Source organism: Hibiscus syriacus, unplaced genomic scaffold (assembly GCF_006381635.1).
Source record: "Hibiscus syriacus cultivar Baekdansim isolate YM2019G1 unplaced genomic scaffold, ASM638163v2 tig00117048_pilon, whole genome shotgun sequence".
In the NCBI taxonomy this organism is placed as follows: Eukaryota; Viridiplantae; Streptophyta; class Magnoliopsida; order Malvales; family Malvaceae; genus Hibiscus; species Hibiscus syriacus.
The window spans coordinates 10198859-10212891 of NW_024063538.1; the positions used below are offsets into that span (position 1 = coordinate 10198859).

Here is a 14033-nt window from a genome sequence, read left to right on the forward strand (position 1 = left end):
GACTGAAACATGTCCGATTACCTGACATCATCAATCAAACCATTTCACATTTTCACCAACGACAAACAACAATTGTAATTTCATAGCTAATATTAGCCTTACCCGCTTACCTTTTCCTTTCTAATTTTCTGGAATCTGCGAAAATCTGTTTATATATATATATATATATATATATATATATATATATATATTCTTCCATTTTCATCCGCAAAGATTTTACTATCGGAGAAGAAGATCCATATAATTTTGACGAATTTCGGAGAAATTTACCGGCGTTCGTGTTTACTATGTCCGAGTCTTTAATGAGGAAGTAGTCTGAGCAGGAGAGGTCAAAGGTTTATTATAGCCAGGTTTTGTTTGAGTTTCATATTGTTGTTGCGTTTGGAGCGGCAAAACTCCACGGAGCAATGATTTGGCGCAAGAATGAGGTATTGTACGGATTTAGTTAAAAGGATTTTTTTTTTCTGTAAACGGAAACTAAAAATCAAAATTAGGCACGGTTTTGGCCTTCGTGCATGTTCTTCTGTTAAATTCCCTGAGCTCAAGGCTCAGGTAGGAGATCCGAAGCTAGAATTTTGAAATTCGTAGAAAAAAGAAGCTTTATCATGGAATCTTCCGCGGCAGAAAATTATGATATTATTGACAATAATGGCTGCTCCTCGCAATCTCAGACTTCTACCTGTATGCAGAAATTCAGACTCTACGAAACTCGATCGGTAATTTTTTTTCTTCTTCGTTTATTTATGTCTTTCATTGTATTAAGATTTGGTGCATTTATGATCTGTTTAACTTTTATTGTTAGTAATTTAGCTTCGATGTGTGGTTTTAGTTAAACTAACATTCATTTAAGCTTTGAATTATTAAATTACGTTGCTATATTTTTATTTTGATTGTTTGCATTGTAATGTTTGTGTCCAGAACTTTTATATGATTGGAAGGAATAAGAGTAAAACTTATTGGAGAGTATTAAAGATTGATAGGCTTGATCCTCTTGATTTGAATATTCGTGAGGATTCTACCAATTACACGGAGTTTCAATGCTCGGAGTTGTTGAGGCGAATACACGAAGGAAATAAACCCACTGGCGGATTGAAGTTTGTTACGGCTTGTTACGGCATTGTTGGTAGGGATTTTGAAATGTGTACTGACTTTAGGGGACTATTATTGCTATGTAAATTCCTATCCTGTGCCTATTTGTTTTTCATGTTTTAGGGTTTATTAAATTTTTGGGGCCTTACTATATGCTGCTTATTACAAAACGAAAACGAATTGGTGCAATTTGCGGTCACAATGTATATGCAGTTTCGAAAAGTGAGATAATTCTCCTCCCGAATTCAACTGTCAACCCAGGCATTTCGGACGTTAGGAATGAAAATAGGTCTTCTTCTATTTTGTGTGCTAACTTCTTTATCTACTGCTAGGATGTCATTAATGTTTTGCAGAAATATGTTTTGTTGTGTTGTGTGAAAAGTAGATTGTTTCATTTTTCCTTTAGGTACAAGAAGCTCCTAGGCATGGTGGATCTTACAAAGGACTTCTTCTTCAGCTATTCATACCATGTTATGCATAGTCTTCAAAAGAACTTGTGTAATAATGAACGAGGCCAAGTTCTTTATGAGAGCATGTTTGTTTAGAATGAGAGTCAAATTTCATTTTGCACTAACAACCTTAACCATTCTTCTTCTATTCTTGAATTTTCATTGTTGCAGGATGACGAGAAAAGCACTTTAAGAGACATTTCAAACACATTGCCAATCCTAAAGATGATCGAACATCGTCCATGCTTTAATCATGTTTCAAAGGAGGATCCAATGAAGTTTTCTATCACCAAGGAACCGGTGCCTAATAAGATCATCAAACATCCTCCATGGTTTGATTTTTCCTTTTCTTTTGTTATTGAATTATTTACTTCTAAATTTGATTTACTTTTCAGAGGGATGATTCAAAAACAAGAAATTGATGTATTGAGTTGCAAGGATAAGTTTCTTTGCAATCTTGAGATGAAATTGCCACTCTCCATTTTGCAAATAGGTGATTTGAAGAAAACGCTATCCACCTACTCAAGAGCCATCATATGAAAGGGCACAAAGATTAAAGGAGATGGTGTAACCTTCCTACTTGAAGGAGTTCAAAGGTCAAGACTCTCCACCCACCCTCATGATGATTCAAAGGAACACAAATGAGTGCCAAGAACATATACCTAGTCGGATGAACAACATGGAAATGAAGTGCACAAGTAAGCAAAACTTAATTCCAAAGAATGGTGTTTGTGCAAAACAAGAATGAAGAAGTTCCCAGCTAAAAGAAAGTCGAGATTGTTTCCTTTTGTAGCAAGTGTCGATTTGGGGACAAATCACATTAAAGAGGGAGGGAATGATGTGATCCCAATCAGCCCTAACTTTCGTCTTGATCTGATTAAATCATTGAAGTTCACCAAGGCTGATTCAAAGGGAGTTCTACCTTACTTCATCCTATACCTGCTCATTTATGCACTATATTTTATCATATGTTTGTATTTACCTCTTAGGATATGCTTATCATATGATATCATTCATTGCATGAGTTTTATTAGTTGCATGACATTCATTGCATTTAATAAGTGTGTTGTTCATTTAAACATTCATTGCATTTAAATCATCTAGTTCATTTAGGGAAGTAGTTCATTCATGCATATTTAGATCATTTAGTAAGCTACTTCATTCATTCATCTAGTTCATTGAATAAAGTTATTTCATTAATTATACTAGTTCATTCATCAAACTAGTTCATTTATTAAACTAACTCTTAATTGTTTCATGCATGTTTTCAATTAAATATTGAATAAAGTTCACCTTTATGTCTAGGTGCATGAGAGAAGTTGAACGGTTTCAACAAATGCAAGAATATCAGTCATAATGTCTTCTAATTCTGGATGTGATACAGACGTCAATCTGATATCGGGAGCTTGAGATATGATCGATTTACTGAAGATGGATGAGTTTGAGCCAAGGAAGAGTCCTTTCATCTTCTACCAAGAGACAAGAAATTGATGGCCATTTTAATTCACCAATTCAAGGTATTCAAGGAAGAGTCCATTCATGTTCAAGCAAGGGGACATGCAATAACCAGTATTAAAAACTTAGCATTCAAGACCTTTATCATCTTTTGAAGGCTGATCATATTCTACAAGGGAACAATCAATGAAGATTGATTTTATTTATTTAACCACCAAATTAAGTTATTTTTTTATCAAATTATTGAATTGGATAATCAATTTGAGCAATTGAGCATTTTCATGTGAAAACCCAAATCGAATCACACTAATTAAAAGACTAATATGAAATTAAACCTAATATCAAGGCTCTAATTGTTAACCTAATTCAATTATGCCAATTTGGAAGTTCTAATTAAAAGTTTAAGGACTAAAATGTGAACAATCTAAAGTCAAGGGACTAAATCTGAATTAAGGCTCTAATTAAAAAAACCTAATTAATTATGTTAAAAGAAAACCTAATTAAAAGTCTAAGGGCTAAATTTTGAAATCTAAAATATATGTTTTCTAACTAGGGACTAGATCTAAAAGAAGAACTAAATCTAAAGTCTAAACTAAAGGAGAATGAAACTAAAGAATTAAACCTAAAACTTTACTAAAACAAAGCTTAAAGGAAAGTAAATTAAAAGTAACAAAATTAATAATAAAAAAGCATACGTTTAATAAATAAATAAATCTAGATATGAAAAAATTAATAATTTATCAAATAATACAATTCACATGCTAGAAATTTAATACCTCAAATTAAGATTTACTAATGATAAAATCAATCAAGGATCAAAATACAACAAACTAATATCCAGGGATTAAATCAGAATAAAATGTAATGACCAGATTAAAGATAGATGAAAATAAAGCACCAAATTAAAGTAAACTTAAAAATCATGGATTTAGTGACCAAAATGTAAAACACGGAGGAGGTTGGACTGCCGTCTCCAGTGGCCGTTGAAGCCCAAAATACATCGATGAGCTCGTCTCGGCAACGGGAACACAGATCCACCTTTAGTTTCACCGGAAAATGCTTCAAGATCTAAAAAAAGGTCGAGAACCTTTCAACTCTGCCTCACCAATATCCTCCGTCAGTCGTTGGATCAAACTACTTTTGAGGAATGTTACTCCTGGGGACACGCCATGTCTTCTGGCCGTTTAGATTAGCCAAAGGAGGCTCTGATCGCCAGTGAGTCTTCGAAAACCTCACACACAGTTAGACGCTCGCACAACCCAAGTGAACCGACAGGAAACCCCTTTGTCTTCTATGTTTTTTTTTGTTTTGAAGAAATGAAAAAAAGGAATACAAAAATGACCACTGTTTGTTATTCAAAATAGATATAGAAAATACTTTAAAAAAGCAAAAAAAAGGGTTTTTCGTTTGTTGTATTGCTTTCTGTAAGAACAGAGGAGAAAATATACTTGTATTACATTACATCAAAAAATGGGGAAGACTCCTTATAAAATTCTCTGGTTTTTCGAATGGGGAGGGGGAGAATTTACACTATTGCTTTCGAATGGTTAAAAAAAAGGTCATCCTTTACATTGTTTAATGGGGTTTATATAACCCCTTTTACAAATTGTTAAGAAAAAAATGAAAATTACAAAATCGTTTACAATTTTGTCTCTTTTGCTTGCATGTAATCCTGCTGATGGCCGTTTTGGAGGTCAGTTGTTGGGCTCTACCATTCTGTTATCATAGAGGGGACCACCGTGGGGCTCTGCTGTGAATCCTTCACGTGGACTGGGACTGATGGTACGTGTGGTGGCTCACACACGAGAAGCTATGAACGAAGGTAGACCATCGGATGATTCACTGTTAACAGTAGTGATTATTAGATCATGCACCTGGTTAGGGGTGTTCAAATTTTCGAATTAATTCGGTTAATTGATCGAATCGAATCAGTTTGGTTAATTCGGTCGGTTACCGAATTAGTTCGGTCGGTTAACGGTTAATAATTTTTTAGATATTCGATTAACGATTAATTCGGTTTGAAATCAATTAATTAACCGAATTAAATATTTTTTTAATATTTTTTCACCCTGCTGCCTCTCACTTCCTTTTCTAGATAATAGATATTCATAAATACATTATCCAATGATGTCTGCTACTTTGATTTTTGCAGAATATCCAAGGGACATTGCCCCCCACTTCCTAAAAATATACACGAAACCCATAAAAATGAATTAACAAATATTATACTGGCCTAGAAATATTAACAAAGACTAACCGCTTTACCTCTTTTCCACAACACTGAGAAAATACAATAACATCTGCACCAAGACTCATGGTACTAGTCTTAAATCCGTTGCAATTTCCTCGGTTATAATTTTTTTCTGTCTTTTTGTGTAAGGTATGGGCGTGAGATGGCAGGTGGAGTATGGTGTAGTGGAGCATGGGTGAGGCAGCATTGCCTTGATTTCTGGCTAAACTGTTTTTTTAATTAAAAAATATTAAATTCTAAAAAAATTCGGTTAATTCAAAAATTAACCTAATTAATCGAAATTTATTCAGTTCGATTAATACTTTTATAAAAAAAATTGGTTCGATTCGATTTTAACCGAATGAACACCCCTACAGCTGGCATGGAGGGCTCGGGTAGCAACTGGCAGCTACTGGCTAGGGTTTCTGGTTTAGCCACATTACAATGCAATGGGTTGTTGGGCTTAGTTATTTGTGTAATGGGTAGTGGGTTAATGTAATTAAGGAAATGGGTTATGTAAATGGTTCAAGGATTTGGGTAATGTAATGGGTTTAATTTGGGCTAAGTGAAAGAAACGGGTCATTGGGTGAGTTGTAAGGGTTTAATGTAATGGGTAAAGGTCTTTAAAAGGGTATTTTATTTGGTTCAAATGAAAAAGGTTAAAACACGTGGGACAAAAGTGAAAATGTTCAAAAATTCTTAAGGCCCCTGAATTGTTTCCCACTCACGCCACCAAAGCCACTTGAATTAACACATGAACCACTATAGATTGATCTTCGAACATCTTTGGGTATTACATATTTCTATCATTAGCTATAGGGATGGGTCCGACCCGACCCCTTTTTTTAAATTTTAGATTTGGGTCAGGTCGGGTAGGGTTTTTTAATTGTGATGTTCGGGTCGGGTCGGGTTCGGGTTTAGGGTGAAAAATATCCGATCCGACCCGACCAAAATAAATAATTTTACCTTATATATTTAGGAATAATTACAATAATACCCCTCTATATATTATTTTTTTCAATTAAGTCACTATTTTTATTAAATAAAAATAATATTTTTATTATTTCGGGTTGGGTCGGGTCGGGTTTTTAAGTTATATATCGGGTCGGGTGAAATCTTGTTTTGGTCGGGTCGGGTGGACCAAAAACCCAACCCGACCCATACCCATCCCTAATTAACTATAATATATAATATATAAAAATATTTTAATTAATACTTAAATATTAGATTTAGTCTATTGGTAAAAGCTTTGCTTGGTTACTAATTGATATTGGGTTCAAATGGAATTAAATTATTTTAGTTTTATTTTTATGCCTAAACTTGAACAAGTTATATAACATATGTATTATCTTGATAACAAGTGTGAGAATTAACTCAGTGATTAGTTCTAAAATCTAAGAGATTCAATCTATAAATTTAATACATGACTAGAATACAAGATTTTAAATATATTGCTCAAATTATGGCATTAGACAAATTAAAAACAAAATTAGGATCAAATTACATTAAATGAAAATCTAATGAAACAAATCATATACAAATAGTGACCAATATGGAAGAAAACAAAGCAGAGTGTCAGCGCAACGAATACGTAACTTTACAAGGATCCAATTTTGTTAACTATCCCATAAACATTTCCTTTAAATGTTAACGGCGTGAAGCTATATTGAAGCTATTTAAATAGTTGAGTGGTCATATTGATGCAAATTGAAAATGATGGTCATTTTGAGACTAAACCCCATAATTAGGTGGTCATTTATGTAGTTTACCCTTGTAAAAATCCCCCAAAATTTAAAAATTATTTTATGGATTCGGCTCACTACGTCTTCTATAGTCCCAATGAATGACAACCACAAATTTTAAAATGACTTTCAAATAACCGCTCACTTTTTATTTTTATGTAAAAAAAAGATAAAGATTAACTTTAGAAAAAAATGATATAAACAAACATTATTAATTAAAATCACAGATCACGCGGTGAACTGATACCATCTAATAATTTCTCCCAAAATCTTCACAACGTAGCCGGACTCATGTAACTGATTTTGAAATGGAATTTACAATTTCGCCCTTCGCCACCCCCATTATAAATAAACCTTCGTCCCTTTTTCTAATATCAAATCATTCGTTGAAATCTAAAAAAAAAAAACAGAAGCAATGGCTAGAGGCAGCATCACGCTTACAAAGCTGAAGTCAGTTTTAAAGAAGCTAAATTCGTTCAACAACAAACAAAATCGGCCGAAGTCATCCAGCTCTGTCGTGGTGGCTTCCAAAGCTGACGATGAATCGTCGGCTAAGCTCCATCCTGTCTACGTCGGGAATTCACGGCGGCGGTACCTTGTTAGTTCCGACATTATCGAGAGCGCGCTGTTCCGAGAACTAGCAGAACAGTCGGGAGAGCAAAACGACGCCGTCACCAACGTGTCGTGCGAGGTCGTCTTGTTCGAACACTTGCTTTGGATGCTCGAGAACGGTAGAGTCTTTAGAGGAGCTTGTTGACTTTTATGCCTGTTGAATTTCTTCCTCTTTTTTCAAAATTCAGTGATGAGAATTTGGGGGAAGATCAGGGGGGAGAGTGGATTTCGACGGTGAAGAATTCCGGCTAATTTGTCTTTGTCATTGCTGTTCATTGTTGTCGCGATCGTCTTTCGGGTGAGCCCGGAATTGGACTTCGAATTAAAAAACACGTTAGAGTTACCACCGATCAGTTAAAAATATTTAGGTTGATTGGACACCATCTTACATGATCTGCGTTTTACCAGAAATATATCGGATTCGGGAGTTGATTACAGTCAAGAAAGGATTATCACCCTTAAACTGCCATTTCGGTACCATTTTAATTTGTTGGTTGTCTTAATGGCGAAAATTAAAATTTAAAGATTAAATTTGAATTAATTACCTTTGATCGATTGAAATTACTTCTAAAAAGTTAAAAACGTTATATTATAAAATAAAATAAATATCAAATAAAAATTAAATTTTTAAAAAATAAATCAAAGAAGGAAATATTAAATTTTAAAAAATATTAAAATAAATAAATGAAAATAAATGAAAAATATTAAAATTCATAAAAAAAATAAAATATAAAAAATATTAAAATAAAAAATAAAAAAACAAAACAAAATAAAATAAAAAAGAAGTGGAAAAATAAAAATAAAACAAAACAAAATAAAAAAGTGTTAAATTTTAAATAAAATATAAGGGAAATATAATAAAATAAGAAATAATATTAGTTAAGTTAAAAAGAGAGTTTTTAAAAGTTTTCTTTAAAATAAAAGATAAGAATTAAATAAAATAAAATAATTAAATAAATAATCTAAAGAGATTGAGATATAGAGAAACTCATAGTGAAAACAGTCTTAGGCTTCAGCTTTGCTTCAAATTCCTCGAATCATTGAAACAGATTTTTACTTCAAAATTCACATCGGCTTACAAGGACAATTCTTCATTGTCGACTCGGATTATGTTGTTTTAACAATAACTGGTTCCGATCTAAGTTTCCTTTTAGCAAACAATTTTGCTAAGTGTGTTCTAAGAAAGTCGAACATGCTTGAATAAGTCAATCCTTCTTACAATTCTCACGTTTGGAATTGAGTCTTCGCTTTAGCCCTCGGCTTAAAAGAAAATTAGCTAAGCATGACCAAAGTCATACTTAGCATTTGTTGAAAACGAAAATTAAAAGAAAATAAAGGAGTATGCGAAAATAGAGAAAACTAGAGAGAAAAAGAAGATTTTATTCTCAGATGTGTTTTCTTAGGCTTACCCTGAGAGGGTATTCTAGCCTTCAAATTCCTAAAAACAAGCTAAAGAAAATTCCTAAAATAATATCTTTTATCCTAATTAAAACACTTAAAACTATTTAAACTAAAATACCTAAAAAAAGATAAAATAAAATAATATTTAAAATAAAATCCTAATTGAAATACTAAATCTATTTAAACTAAAATACAAAGATAAAATATAATATTAATATATATACTAAATAAGCCATGGACGAAAATGGGTGTCTACAACTGCCTCTCTTTGTCTATTTTCGTGTAACGAAAAATAAGACAAAGATAAAAGGACATAAATTTTCGTTCGGTAGATGCAGATGACTTCTTCGTCGCGAAGTAGGGTCAGTATTGAAATGATATCCTTCTTCATGAAATCGGAATTTGAATCGAAAGGTGGCTTCTTGTTGCCAAATCGTAGTCAACCTTGGTCTTCTTCTCGGTTTAAAGACCTCAGTTTGAAAATTCAACCGGAAAGTAGTTCCTCGATGTTACCATATGGTTGATATGCCCTCGAGCTGAATGAAATCGAACTCGAAGGTTTTTATTGACATATAGCCATTTTCGTCTTGAGCTATGCTGTAAATTCGGCTAAGAGATAATTCATTGTTGTTAAATCGCAACCAACCTAGGTCTTCATCTTGACTTAAAGACCTCAGTTTAAACTTTAACCGAAAAGTAGTTCCTCGTTGCTACCATACGGTTGATATACCTTCAAGCTGAATATAATCGAACTCGAAAGTTTTGTTGAGAGATAGCCCTTCTCGCCTTGAGCTATGCTGTAAATTCAGCTGGGAGATAGTTCCTTGTTGCTAAATTGCAGCCAACCTAGGTCTTATCCTTGACTTAAAGACCTCAGTTTAAACTTCAACCGAAAAGTAGTTCCTCATTGCTACCATGTGGTTGATATGCCTTCAAGCTGAATGGAATCGAACTCGAAAGTTTTGTTGAAGATAACCCTTATCGCCTTAAGCTATGCTGTAAATTCGGCTGGAAGATAGTTCATTGTTGCTAAATCGCAACCAACCTAGGTATTCTTCTTGACTTAAAGACCTCGGTTTAAACTTTAACTGGAAAGTATTTCCCCGTTGCTACTATGCGGTTGATATGCCTTCGAGCTGAATGAAACCGAACTCGAAAGTTTTGTTGACAGATAACCCTTCTCGCCTTGAGCTACGCTGTAAACGGTTCCTCTAAGTGAAGTATGGATCCCCTTCGCGGATCTAAGTCAATCATAATTCTTTAGTTAACTCCCCTTCACGGGAGAGCCAAGTGGTATATCCTTCAGGTGGTTCCCCTTCACGGGTTTGAACCAGGTGAGATGATCTTTGGATGACTCCCCATCACGAGAAACTCATGTGGTATATTCTTCAGGTGGTTCCCCTTCTCGGGTCTGAACCAGGTGAGATAATCTTTGGATGACTCCCCTTCACCAGAAAGTCATGTGGTATATTCTTCAGGTGGTTCCCCTTTGCGGGTCTGAACCAGGTGAGATGATCTTTGGATGACTCCCCTTCACGGGTAAGTCATGTGATATATTCTTCAGGTGGTTCCCCTTCGAGGGTATGAACCAGGTGAGATTATCTTTGGAGGACTCCCCTTCACAGGAAAGTCATGTGAGATGTTCTTCGAGTGACTCCTCTTTGTGAGAAAGCCAAGTGAGGTAGTTTTTCAGATGTGACCAAATAATAATAAAAAATACAAAATGCCTTCCTTTTAGTGCAATTTCCAAAATCTGACATCCTGCACAGAAAATAAATAAATTAAGCCACAAAAACCAATGATTAAGGAGTGATTTAAAACAAAATATTAACTAAATTAAGCATTTATCAAATTCCCCTCACTTATTCAATGCTTGTCATAAGTTTTCATCTTCGATTTCAATTTATTCCTTAAACTTCCAATCGAACTAAGTCCATGACATTTGCCGAATTCAAGTTACAATCAAGCAAAGACACAACAAGGAAAAATTTAAAGTAATCAAGACATCCCAATTAATTGCTAATTTCAATGAAACATGAATCAATACCTCACAAAGATTCACACATATCCACTCAAAGTGTTTGGGGTGAATGAAATCGCTCAAGCCGAAACAAACCAAAACATTACCATAGGCTTGGAATCCAATCAAGTCTCTACTACGAAAAATGAACATAATGCAATAATCAAGGGGTCTTTAAACAAGGTGTAATGGGGCTTAGGTTAGGGTAGGAAAAAGGCCAAAAAGAAAGGTTTAAAATACCGATACAAGAGATCGAAATAATTAAGAACAATCCACGAATTGACATGAAGCATAATGAAACAAGGAAAAAGAATAGATGAAAGACAATTGAAACGATCAATTTTTCTTTTCTCTCTTCTTTTTGTTGTTCGAAATAGTGAACAATTTCTTATTTTTTTCGATTTTTTTTAAACAACGATTTTTTTCGTGGAACAAAAGTGATACAAGATCTCAAGTTTCAGTAAGGGTGTGAAAAATAGGAAAATAAAAAGAAAGGCTTCGAGTTTAATTATGAGGTATAAAACAAAGAAAGGGAAATAGGCTCAAATGTGGTTCACTAGTGGATATGTAATTGAGTAGGCTTTTTGGGAAAGTGGGTTTATTCTAGGTGCCCCTATCACATTAAAACATTACGTTCAACACGTTGTCTCGATATGCATTGTGATTACAAGTTCTAGAATATCCTAATTAGTCCAGCATAATCAAGTCAAACAATGAGCAAGAAAGAAAATGTATGCTCGTTAGGCTCAAAGCTCACAAAAAAAGTTTATATGCATTTAGTCAAGTTCATCTCTATCGACAAAAGCATGAAATGTCAATACTCTACAAAAATTCAGCACCTATACCAATCACCAATCATGCAAATTAAATTCGATCAAAACATGATCACAATCCAAAAGGAAGAAAGTGTATAAGGTGAAGTTCAAGACCGGCAACCAACGATCCCAACACATTAATGTCAGAATAACTCGATTTCAAAAAATCAAACGAGTTAAGGAAATATTTGACGACATGCTTATATTTCCCCCTCACTTAATCCGTTTTGTCCCAAAACGTATGTCGAATTTAAAAACAAAGAGAAGGAAATGAATACTCCCCAATCTAGTGGCAAAATAATTTGGACCATTTCTCGATTTGTGCGTGTCATCCTTGTGCAAGGGTCATGCTAATCTTTGTCTGAGAAATCAAAGTTTAGTGGCTCTTAATTTTCAGCAGGTTTGCTTGCCAATAAATCCGATATGGCACTTCCCTTTATAGCTTTTTTGACTCACGTACTCGATGTCAAATTCGGATAACAGTATCTGCCATCGGGCTTTTCGATGGGAGGATATCTGACCTCGCAATCGTGAACTTCTTACTTTGGTAGTAAATGACCCTTTATTTCCTCCCGGATTCATCATGTTGACCTAGAACACACCCCATTGAATTCTCAAACAAGAATAGAGGTTTACCCGGTGTTTGTTCCCTCTTCTCATGAGACATTTTCTGTTAGTTAATGTGAATGTAAAAACATGGAAAATGAAAAAAAATGCAAGGTATGAACATAATGCGTGATGCATGAGAATTTAGAGGCATTGATCTAGAAATGTGTCTGTTATTATAAATAATCTTTATTGAGACAAAAATGTTTTATTTTTTAAGAGACAAAAATATCTTAAAGGTACGTTCTGACTAAATCCTCTAAACCCCAAACAACTTCTAATAGGTTGACAAGTCTTCTTCCTTTCTCTGTCACTGGTTGAATACTTTGTTGGACCACTCCCGTTTCCCTTGCCAAATTATGCAAGTATCGAGCTGCTTTTTGTACTTGTTCCAAGAAGTCTCTTGTGACTGCATCTCTGGCTTTCACTCTCTACTGTGTCTGCTCCCTAATGGAAAGGTCATTGAAGCCCTCCATCGATAGGAACTATATGAAGTTCATTTTCTTCTTTCTTGAATTCATCAACAACGACCTCCAATTTCAACTATCGTTTTCCATCATATTGTCGTTGTCTTTGAAGGGACCTCTCCATGTCAGTAACCTTTTTCTCATCTTCCCCTGCAACCTTTGTCAACCCATTTTTAAAAACCTCACTTTGATGACTTGGTGTAAGCCTAGTCCATTCTGATTCCTTCACAATGTAGTAGAGTGGTATATTCTTTGATTGTGGGCACAACATCTTCTTGATTGAATGTGACACATGGTTACCCTGCAAATTGTTTCCCTTTCCTGCGGAGTCTTTTCTGTCCATAGCCGAAACTCTGCGTTTTTCACCTCTTGTATTACAACCCCTTTATCCATTAATGCAACTTATTTATGTTTAAAGAACACATTTTTGTGGATCAACACCTCTTTTGAATGATGTAAATAATAATAAAAATAAAAGAAGACAAAAATGAAAGGTGAGAAAAAAAGTTAGTGAGATAAATATAATAAACAAAATAATAATGAAAATAAAAGGCTTACCCCATATGATATCTACCCCACATGCTTATTATTCCTACCCGGACATGATCTCTATCCCGCATGTTAATTTTGGACAAGTCCTAACCATATATTTTTCTAGTTCGCATGCTTTGAACAAAAGGTAAAGCAAGAAATAATTCAAAACAACTTAGGTTTTGAAATGGGGTTTCGAGGAGGGCTCTAATTCCCTATAGTCTCCCGGTTTAAGTTCTAAAGAAGGTACTCGAGTTCTCCTTGCTGATGCTCCCTTGGGCTTGCCAGACCCTCAGTCCTAAGCCCATTACAAGCTTATGTGGACTAATTTAAACTCGAGAGGATACATTCCATTATGTCTATACGGTGAATAAATTCACACGAAGACATAAGGTATATGAATCCTAAAGGTTACTTGCTAGGCCCGCACGGAGAATAAATTCTCACGAAGGCATCGCTTCCACCCCTACTTAAAAAGGGTTCGGAGCTCGGGTATAAATTCAGAGATGAAAACTTTTTTCAAAAATAGTGAAATCATTGAAAAACGTCAGTTCAACTATTTATTTGAAAAAAATAATCAAAGATAAATAATAATAATCGAAAAGTTAAATTAAAA

At 34.3% G+C, this 14033-nt stretch overlaps 2 protein-coding genes and 1 pseudogene across 2 annotated transcripts; 2 read left to right on the forward strand and 1 right to left on the reverse strand.

Moving 5' to 3' along the window:
- The first annotated feature begins 456 nt into the window (after positions 1-456).
- On the forward strand, positions 457-1731 carry LOC120197622 (phosphoinositide phosphatase SAC2-like). The gene is made up of 5 exons (XM_039199085.1): positions 457-716; positions 919-1123; positions 1213-1378; positions 1496-1624; positions 1710-1731. Exons 1-5 carry the CDS (start codon positions 606-608, stop codon positions 1729-1731), a joined length of 633 nt encoding a protein of 210 aa, XP_039055016.1. The 5' UTR covers positions 457-605.
- A 5633-nt stretch (positions 1732-7364) lies between these two features.
- On the forward strand, positions 7365-7722 carry LOC120197650 (auxin-responsive protein SAUR76-like). The gene has a single exon (XM_039199094.1). It carries the CDS (start codon positions 7381-7383, stop codon positions 7720-7722), a length of 342 nt encoding a protein of 113 aa, XP_039055025.1. The 5' UTR covers positions 7365-7380.
- Positions 7723-12109: 4387 nt separating this feature from the next.
- LOC120197764 lies at positions 12110-12203 on the reverse strand (annotated as a pseudogene).
- Between the last annotated feature and the right edge of the window lie 1830 nt (positions 12204-14033).

What these genes read in the sequence shown, in the direction of transcription:
- LOC120197622 (XM_039199085.1), top strand. Translation starts at nt 606, where the DNA reads ATGGAATCTTCCGCGGCAGAAAATTATGATATTATTGACAATAATGGC. An exon ending in GGCTTGTTACGGCATTGTTG is followed by an intron (nt 1,124 to 1,212) that starts GTAGGGATTTTG and finishes TTCATGTTTTAG; the next exon opens with GGTTTATTAAATTTTTGGGG. An exon ending in GACGTTAGGAATGAAAATAG is followed by an intron (nt 1,379 to 1,495) that starts GTCTTCTTCTAT and finishes TTTTTCCTTTAG; the next exon opens with GTACAAGAAGCTCCTAGGCA.
- LOC120197650 (XM_039199094.1), top strand. Translation starts at nt 7,381, where the DNA reads ATGGCTAGAGGCAGCATCACGCTTACAAAGCTGAAGTCAGTTTTAAAG.